Here is a 10187-nt window from a genome sequence, read left to right as displayed (position 1 = left end):
AATCTCTGGAGCCGCCACTGATTTTAAAATGAGTTTCTTTTGCTGTAGGGGAAATAGGCCATTTTATAAAATAAGATAGAGCTTTTTCCATTACAGAAAAAGTGTCTAAATCGGTCACTTGTGGAAATAAGCCTCTGTTAAAATTGTGGAAAATGTGGGATTTCAAGGAAGCATTCATAGATTTGTTATTCTTAAGAGTATCACCAATAATTTCCAAATGAGGTAAAACTGATACAACATTTGAGTACAGTAAAGTATTATGAATCATTTCAGTAAGTGGTACAGGAATTTCTTTACAGATTTTGTTATAATCTTTAGCACGTTATATTGTATTTAGTTGAAAAAGCCAAAAAATCTAGCAGATTTTGCAATCTAGTAAATCATTAATACCCTTCTCATGCCAATCACTCCTAAACAAGGATTTTCTGCTTATAATAATCCCTCTATTGTTCCATAACGTAGATCCATGAGGAGAACAATTGTGGCTAAATACCATTTTCCAATAATGAAGTATCTGCTTATGAACATTTGACAATTTGGTCGGAATCTTATTAACCTCAAAATCACATTTTAAAAGAAAATCAAACCCTCCTAGACTTTTAAATATGGCCTTTGGAATATGGAACCACATGGATTCTGGCTGGGACAAAAAATCTTTCAACCATTTTATTTTAATTGTTCCAATCATCGATTCAAAGTCTAAAGCTTTAATTCCGCCTTTATCATATTCTTTAACAAGCTGTGACTTTTTAATGTAGTGAGTTTTATTTCTCCACAAGAATTGGAAAATAATTGAGTTGGCTTTTTTAATATTAGCCGAAGAGACAAAACATGAGTGGCATGGATAAATAAGTTTAGATATACCTTCTGCTTTAGTAAGAAGAACTCTGCCAAAACTAGTAAGATCTCTAGTTAACCAACGACTGAGAGATTTCTTCATATCTGTGATACGGTTACAAATATTAAGATCTTCTCTCCTGATATCATTTTTAGACAATGTTATTCCTAAATATTTCACTTCAGGTACCACTCTAATAGAGTCAATAGTGGAATCATCACATGAATGGATCGGGATTCCCTGTAGTAGCGGGCAGATACCGTTAGGCGGCACTGCAAGGCCCGGTACCGCACCCTGAAAGAGACAGAAGAAGAACACGTCGTCATTGTTTTGGTTTGTCTTTGGTGCAGATTGGATGGTAGAACCCATCTAATCTTCTAAGCTTTTATTGTCCAAATACTAAGGTGAGTTCAGCAGACTGATAGCAGAAACCTGCTGAAACAGGACGGTTATTACAACGTTATTATAGCGTAATATGACACGTAAGATCTTTTACTGCAGCTTTCACTTTCCATAGGTAAGATTAGCATACTGGGACACGTATCTGTCTGGAATAGGATAACTCGATTAAAATGTAATGGAATAACATTGTTTGAAGAGTAGTGTAAAGTTGGTATAACTGCATTTGACCGTCCTTTCAAAAATAACGACATGATTCAGGTGAAGAAGCAATGAGTGTCAGCATCGACCTGTTCACAAAGCAGCAGTTATTACTATTATTACTATTATTATACGTACATTTAAGTACACTTTTGAGGTTCTTTACTTTTTTTTTTGTAACTTCAGTTACTTTACAGATCTGGATGAATGATGTGAAATCTAATCAAGTGTTAAATCAGACTTTAGTTCCACCTGGAGTAAATCCACCAGCAACCCTGCAGTCTACAAAGCCATTCAGACTAGCTGCACCTTCACCAGCTTTGAGAACACTTTCATGATCAATCATTATAAAACATATCATATTATTATTCTGAACTGGACCAATCTGCACAATGACTACTTTCACTGTCGCTACTTTCACTATATTTTGATGCTAATACTTTTCTACTTTTAATACTTTTCTACTTGTACTTGAAGAACATTTTGAATGCAGGACTTTTACTGTAACAGAGTATTCCTACACTCTGGTACTTTTACTGTAACAGAGTATTCCTACACTCTGGTACTTCCACTTTTACTCAAGTACAAGATCTGAGTACTTCTCCACCTCCGCGTGTAACCTGTACGTTTGCAGAGACATAAGTGTGAAGATGTGTGTCAAATGCTATTTATAAGCAAAAACAAACATAATGGAAGCTGTATGTATGTTAGTGATAGTGTGTTTCCTGCTAAACATCATGTAGGTTAATGGTAATGAGGAAAGGCCAAACAGAATAGCTAAACCCTGTAGGAATAAAATAACATGACTTATTTAATCATTAATAATCATTTTGATTTTAAGACTTGAGAACCAAAGGCTGCTTTGTACATTCAAATAAAAAGGTTTACCATGTGTGACCAGCTCAGACGTGTAATATGTTTGTTTATATGAAGTGTGAAATATACAGGGTAGTGTCCATGCACAAAGAGTCGATACTAGAGGTCAATTCATTTGCATTAAAGTTCATTTAAAATGTGGTTGAATGACTTTTTGGCAGAAGTACTCTGTGGAGCTAAAAACTGGTACTAACTACAATTTGGAAGAAAAACTTTCCTAAGTATGAGAGAAGAACTGATGCAATTCACAATAAAGGAAATAATCTGCTCAAAAACATCCAAACACCTGTGTTTCAGATCAGTCACCATGACAACCAAGCATGGGCTGATAACCGATTCATTCAAGGTGGTGAAGAAAGCAAAGAGAGAGGCGAGAAAAGCCAAGAGACCCCTTTCACCTCCTCCGACACACCAAGGTAAAGAGTGTGTGTGTTCATATTTTCCCCTCAGTGAAACAGAAAGACTGTGAAAAACATATTCACATTTTAATATACATCTCTTTATATTTTAGTTTGATGTCAGCTTTAGTTTGTAGGTCTATCGACTGATACCTGCATACTGTTGGTGTGTCCTATACAATTCACAATGTGACCGGAGCCTTTATGGAGATGAAAACCTGATGTCCAGTTTATATTAAATATAGCAGTGTTTTAGGAAAAAAATATTAGATTTTTATTTTTAACTTTTGTTTATATTGATTAATATCTACCTATTTCATTGCTGTGTTTGATGAATCTGGTACTTGGATGTGAGATCAGATATATTTCACATAATCTCTCTCTGACTCTGTCCTTGGAGCAGAGTCTGGAGCTGCGACGCTGCAGGAGGAGGAGGAGCTGCGGACCCTCAGACACTTCGACCTGGACTGGAGGTTTGGGCCCTGCACAGGTAACACTGCCCAAACAGATAAAGTGCTGACAACTCAAATATCTGTCACTGGTTTACATTTGCGTACAGGGTGACAATCTCTGAGTATTCAAATCCATTTCAAATAAAGTGCTTCATCAGGTTTTCATGAAAAAGGTAATAGAATCAGGCCCAGTTCTATTATAACAAGTGCCTCATGCTTAATCAAATAAAGACTGACCGTGTCCAACATTCAGATTGATTGTCATGTTTCAGAAATGCCCTAAAGAATAATCTGACTTTTTTAAAAACATATCTGTGTTTGTTGTTTTAATCAGAGTCAAATGAGTTTGATCAGATTTCAGTCAGACAACTCACGTGTTTCTTAATATGTTTATTAGAAGCAGCATATAGTTTGAGTTTGGCGTCTAGGCTCGGGCCTCATCACTCCACAGATTAACCTAGAACATTGAGTGATGATTAGATAACTATCCCCCGAGCCTACAGGTGGAAGCTGGGGGGGAGCTGGGGTGGTGGGGGGGCAGGCGAGCAGCAGCAGCAGCAGGAACATGAACGCAGCAATAGCAAGTGAACACAGCAGTGGCATAGCGAGGCAGAGGCAGGAAGACCTGGCAGCTTAAATAGAGCGGCATGTTTAGGAGAATGTGATTGATTGGTTGTAAGAGGGACGAGGTGCGTCACGTGTTAATGTATCATTGGTGCTCGAGTTGACTGCCTGAACTAGCTCGCAGGCTTCGCCCCATATTTGGTATTTCTTTGTGCATCAAGTAGAGACAGGTCCAGGATGATGTTAGCAGTGGCGTTTTTATATGTACAAAAGTGGTGGGGCACAAAAAACGTAGATGTCTATATATAAGCTTCTGCAGTGAGGTTCATGGCTGGTGAGGCTCTGACTCTTCAGGTTTACAAATATTATATTTTGACCTAAATCAAAATATAATATTATTTTTAAAAGCTTTTTTAGTCTGATGCTTCGATTCATTTTAAACAGACAGTTCAACAAAAGGATACTCAAAAAATGTAATTTTATAATAATTTTAAATTCCAGGGCCGGTTCGGAGCTAGAGCCTGAAAAGCACCGTTTTTTCCTGTTCACACCGCAGCGGAGCCGCCTCTAAGCTCCGGAATCCGGTTCGTTTCAAGCACCAAAAAGTTGTCGGTCTAGAAGCAAGACCCGCATACGTCACGCTTACGTCGGACGGGGGCGAGATTAACCTGAGCTAACAGTTAAAGGCTAGTGCGGCAAATACAAGTTGAAACAAGCAGTAGCGCTGAGCAAAGTGACTAGAGCGCAACCACACACTTATAAAAAACACACTTTATAAAGTCAGGCAACACTAACCGGGCTTCGTGTGATTCTGTTTATCTGTACCTTACTTTGACCATCCGTTCACTGTATCGATCATTGTGGAGAGAGGCAGACGTGTTGTTTTGTATTATTGCAGCTATCAGATGGAATCAATACATGGGCTGCACAGGTTGTCGTGTCCGACTATCACAAGTAGAATCATAATAAAAATACGCCGGTAAAATGTGCCTGTAGAAAACGGCTTATGCCACAATAGGATAGCAACAAGTAGTCAAGATAGTCAGTTTAGCTTCGGTTGCTATGCTAACATCACCCATTGTATACCAGAGAAACTTTCATAACAGCGTTGTGATGCCAAACAGCGTCAATTCAGACTGACACACATTCACTTAGGCTAAGGGGAACTGGGGATATGTGTCAGCTGCTTGTGTGACAGTCACACAGTGAATACTTTACAGCGGTCGCTGCAGTGTGAGCTAACGGGAGAATAAACTCCGGTGGACGAGCCGCTGAAACACATTAATAAACAATGAACCACGGCACTCTGGAGAAAAGCATAAGGTTGGAGAAGTCGTTATTTAATTTAATCTGGCTTCGTGTGATTAAAAGCAACATGATCATCGACCCGACGCAGTCCCCCATTGTTTGTTTGTTTGTTTGTAGCCTTTATTTAACCAGGTAAAATCCCATTGAGATCAACGATCTCTTTTTCAAGGGAGACCTGCAGCACGTTGGTTACACATAAAAACAACAGAAAACTATAGGTTACTTACGTAACCCCAGTACTCAGAGTAACATGAAGTGAGATGTCTCACTATGGGATGCGCCTCATCGCGGAGCAAACAGAAGCATCAATCTCATTACGCCAATCCTGATTGGCCGGTGATTCTTGACGTCAACGTCAGGGGAAATCACCCCCTATAAGTAGCCTGCGCCACGACGCATGCGTCATTCAAAATAAGCACCTCTTCTCGCTTCACCGTAGCAAGGAGGGCCGTCTGGTGAGACATCTCACTTCATGTTACTCTGAGTACTGGGGTTACGTAAGTAACCTATAGTTCTCATTCATAACACTCCGTTCGATGTCTCACTATGGGATATTGTAGCTCCCGTATTGCCAGACGAGCTTATCTCGAAAATCACCGAGGTAGAGTCCCGACTCAACAAGGTGCCCAGCACTGCTCGGGCCACGCTTGGAGCGGAGACGTCTAGCCTGTAAAAGCGGACAAAAGTGAGCGGCGAGTACCAGCTCGCCGCTGCACAGATGTCTTGGATGGAAACACCCTTGAACAAAGCCCAGGATGTAGCCAGGCCCGAGTCGAGTGAGCCCGCAGACCCGAAGATGCTTGCAAACTCTAACTCGTATAGGCCAAAGCAATTGCCTCCACAATCCAGTGGGAGAGCCGTTGCTTAGTAACAGGCTTACCCTTGTGAGGGTTAGCCCAGGACACGAAGAGTTGGTCATTAAGATGAAGCTCCTTTGATCTGTCCATATATGTGTGCAAAGCCCGGACTGGACACAACAGATCCTGCTGCTGCTCCCAGGAGGAAACCAGCGGCGGAGGAAATGCCTCAATGTCAATCGGGGTACACGAACCAACCACCTTTGGTGTGAAGGCAGGGTTGGGTTTCAACAACACTCTCGTTTGCCCTGGGGCGAACTGAGTGCATGAGGGATGTACAGACAGTGCATAGATATCACTGACCCGCTTGGCGGATGCCAGGGCCAGTAACAGCACTGTCTTGAGTGACAGATGTTTCATGTCAGCTCCTTCCGGTGGTGCCTTCACAGACCCATTTATTATCCGCCTTTTGAGAGAGGCCGTAGCTGCTCTCAGAAGGGGATTTATAGTTAACGGACTGTTTATTGTTTTTCTTTTCATTTTTTTGAGCTGCGCCCTTGGCCGAAGCCTGGATGCGTCAGCGGAAAATGGTTTATTTAAACAACAAAGATGTGACATGTGTTTTATGCGGACGGATTTTATGCGTTGAGGCATCTCTCGAGGCAGCGGGGACACGTTTAGAGCCAGCTCCGTCACAGAGGGGAGAAGGAGGGGCTGTCAGGCCGCTCGCTTCTTCTTCCTCGACTGCTGGCCGAAATTCTGGGTTGGCTGAGCCTGGGCTGCAGCCGGAACCGGAGATTTTCTCGGCCAACTTGCCCTTGTCTCCAGCCTGGGCTGGGGACTCGGGGTGGGCTGCGACCTCTGCGTCTTCGGTGTTTTAAACCGAGCAGAGTTCGAGGCAGCTTGGGTGTCGTGAGTATCTCCTGCTGTATGTTCCTTAGAGCCAGCTGAGATGTCACGCTTACGGCTCCAGCCGGCACTGCGCGTGCGCATGGCGGTGGTGCCTTCACAGACCCATCAATAATCTGCCTTTTGAGAGATGCCGTAGCTGCTCTCAAAAGGGGAGAATGGTGAGGTCCAGCCGGGAGCCCCAGCTTGGTAAAGCGTGGGGCCCCGTTCCCGCGTCTCTTGCCGCCACCGGGTCTCGGCCTGATATGGCGCGGGATTCCGGTTCTGCAGCTGCCGCTGTCGATGAGTCCCAGACCGACCCAGTGACGGGCTCCATCTCTGCGGCAGACGCCCCCGCGTCTTGATTGCCAGCCGGCAAACCAGTGGACATGAGGGGGTCCTGTCCCGACAGGCTAGCTTGTTGTGCTAACCTTCGGCGGAGGCTCTTCATAGTGAAGCGGGCACAATGCCCGCACGAGCCGGGGTTGTCAATGGCCTCCTGGGCGTGTTCCAGCCCGAGGCAGGACAAACAGATCTGGTGTGAGTCTGTGCCTGACACTTTCAACCCGCAGCCGCAGAGCCGAGCCTCCGAGTTCCTGACTCCTCTGGTGTGAGGGAGAGAGGCGTCCATCTCGTTCGCCGCGAGGCGTGGAGAGGACCCGCTCTTAACAGGTACGTCGAGAAAAAAGGTGTTACCAATCTGTCTTTAATCCGGAGAAGAAATGACAGTGTGGGTCTTTTTCCACAAAGAATATGACCTGGTGTGGTAATATTCTTTTAATCTTTTAATTCTTTAAAAAACGTCCTCGCTACCGTGGTGTCGGCAGTGAGGGAAAAAACACAAGCTGGCAACGGGTGTGTTGCTAGCTTGAGAATCAAAACCTTACCTTAACTCCAGAGGAAGAACGGCGAGGTTGACTATAATACTAACTGGTGTGTTAGTACTATACTCTTCTGCGAGGCAGAATAGGGTAGCCGGCTAACGCCCGTCGACCGAAATTAGCTTTGGGTTCAGTCTGTGGACTGTTAAGCTAGCCCGGCTACCATTAGAGATGTGCTCTGAAGCGAGAAGAGGTGTTTGAATGACGCACGCGTCGTGGCGCAGGCTACTTATAGGGGGTGAATTCCCTGACGTTGACGTCAAGATCACCGGCCAATCAGGATTGGCGTAATGAGATTGATGCTTCTGTTTGCTCCGCGATGAGGCGCATCCCATAGTGAGACATCGAACGGAGTGTTATGAATGAGAACAAAAAGGACATCATACAACATAATTACAGGGGTACAAATTAGAACCTATTCACAATGACAGGTATCAAATAACATTTCATCTATCCAAGCTTTAAAATGATGCAAGGGAACCAAAATGCTCAGTTTCAAAAATGTTTGCAGTGTTCCAAGCTAGAGGAGCTGCACACATAAAAGCTTTAGTACCTAAAACAGTCCTAGCACTTGTTGGCACATGTAATAAAAACACATCCTGGGATCTCAGGCAATAGCTACTTGTGACTCTCTGTGAGATCAGAGAGCAGATATAAAAAGGTAGTCTACCCAACATGGCTTTATAGATGAACGTGTACCAGTGACTGAGCCTCCGTACAGTTAGTGAAGGCAGATCTGCCTTGGCACACAGGGTACAGTGATGAGTAAGTGCTTTACAGTTAGTAACACATCTCAGTGCACTGTGATACGCAGCATCTGACTTGATCAGGCAATGGGCAGGTGCATTCATATAGATCAGATCACCATAGTCCAGCACGGTTCAAAAGGTCACAGAGACTAGCTTGTTGTTGTTGTTGTTATTGTTGTTGTGAGCGCCGTTGGGGAGAAAATCAGCGACGTAAACGGTGACGTCATGACGCAGCAGCGGCTGCACCAGTCGGGCTCTGGGCGGTGTGAACAAAAGGGGCCTGAAAAGAAAAACCGGTTCCGAACCAGAAAAGCTCTAGCACGGAGCTAGAACGGGAATCACGTTGGTGTGAAAGCCCTAATTGATGCACAAATCAGTATTGCTGATTTCATCTGCTTTCCTTCAAGTTTTATTCGTGCAAAACAACTTTTCATCACACAAAACACTGAATCATTGATCAAACCTGTCTTTGTTCTCCAGGGATCAGCCGGCTGCACAGATGGGAGCGAGCAGAGCTTCATGGTCTGGACCCTCCTGAGGAGATCAGAGCGCTGCTGCAGACACACACAGACCCCGAGTACAGCCTGAGGTAACACACACAGTGTATTTGAAAACACAATGCTTACTTTGTATTTACTCCGATACTCACCATGTCAACATCCACAAAAAAGCAGGCTACTGGTCTCTTTTCCATAATAATTCAACTGATTAGGAAAACCAGATGTTCTGTCTTCCAGCCATCTAATAAATCACATTGTGGGATGGCTAGGGTTGTCATGGTAACAACATAATTGAATCTGGTTTTTGAGGCTCTCCCTAAAATGCCGCTCTGATGTGATGTGGATAGTGCAACTTGTTCTACATGATTTATTAACGCACACTGATGAATTTGGTTCAAAGCCCATGTGTTCTTTTTGTAATGTATATGAATTACCCTCTTCATGAGCTAAGATACATGGCTGACATGGTGCGTACACTCAAGTTGCAACACAGGCTGTCAGTAATATTACTTGTTATGATGTGTTTATCATACTATGATAAGGTTGGGTATTTGCACTCTGTATCCATCTGTATTTGATTCATATTGTTCTTCATTATTCATAACTCGTAATTATGAATCATTTGAGTCTGCATTTGAACTAGGCAAGTTTCAGGCATGTTCATATTAATAGGAACTGTGTTCATTCGTTAGTAATGATTGTTTTTTTATCTTTCAGCTTATGGAGGCACTATCCTTTGTGAGGAAGACATCGTCAGAACGAGAAAAGAATTCCGATTAAAACAAAAGCCAAGTTAATATCAACCCAAATTGTAAAAATGTGTCTCAGAGGGATTTACCTTTCTCCCTAAGCCCCTAGAAACCTACATAGAAGAAAACTAATTAGAAGGAGGACATTTAAAGGGAGTAACCTGAGGAAGAGGAGCGGAGGAAAGGTCCATCTTACAGGATGGACACAGAAGATGACACAGCCTCCAGTTTGGGTTTTTTCTTGCATTTGTTCTTTGTAGTTTTCTACTTTTATTGAAAAAGAAGTCTACCAAACTACTGATTTCTTCTTTGCTGTGTTTTAAGATGGAAGGAAATACACTGTGGAAATAAGCTGGTGAAGTGAAAGTTACACATTCACACAGTTTGTCTCAGTAACTGTCCCAGCTAAACACTTTATTCATGTGACATGTTCTACAGCGCCGCCAAGAGATGGAAACATTGAAAAGGGTTAAGCCAAGTCTGTGCTAGCCTATGTTAATGGTCAGTGTGATAGTAAAGATGTGAATATGAGGATTAAATCAAATACAAATAATGTTGATTATATAAACACATGTCTATGGTTTCTG

General features: G+C 43.0%; 1 protein-coding gene across 1 annotated transcript; it reads left to right on the top strand.

Moving 5' to 3' along the window:
- Positions 1–1140: 1140 nt before the first annotated feature.
- pold4 (DNA polymerase delta 4, accessory subunit) lies at positions 1141–10183 on the top strand. The gene is made up of 5 exons (XM_034092391.2): positions 1141–1242; positions 2612–2730; positions 3116–3202; positions 8832–8940; positions 9569–10183. The coding sequence occupies exons 2-5, from the start codon at positions 2622–2624 to the stop codon at positions 9591–9593; spliced, it is 330 nt and encodes a 109-aa protein (XP_033948282.1). The 5' UTR covers positions 1141–1242; positions 2612–2621; the 3' UTR covers positions 9594–10183.
- The last annotated feature ends 4 nt before the right edge of the window (positions 10184–10187 follow it).

The sequence above is a fragment of the Pseudochaenichthys georgianus genome, chromosome 1 (assembly GCF_902827115.2).
Source record: "Pseudochaenichthys georgianus chromosome 1, fPseGeo1.2, whole genome shotgun sequence".
Lineage (NCBI taxonomy): Eukaryota > Metazoa > Chordata > Actinopteri > Perciformes > Channichthyidae > Pseudochaenichthys > Pseudochaenichthys georgianus.
Note: the sequence above shows the minus strand (reverse complement) of the source record. Positions and strands in the feature narration are given on the sequence as shown.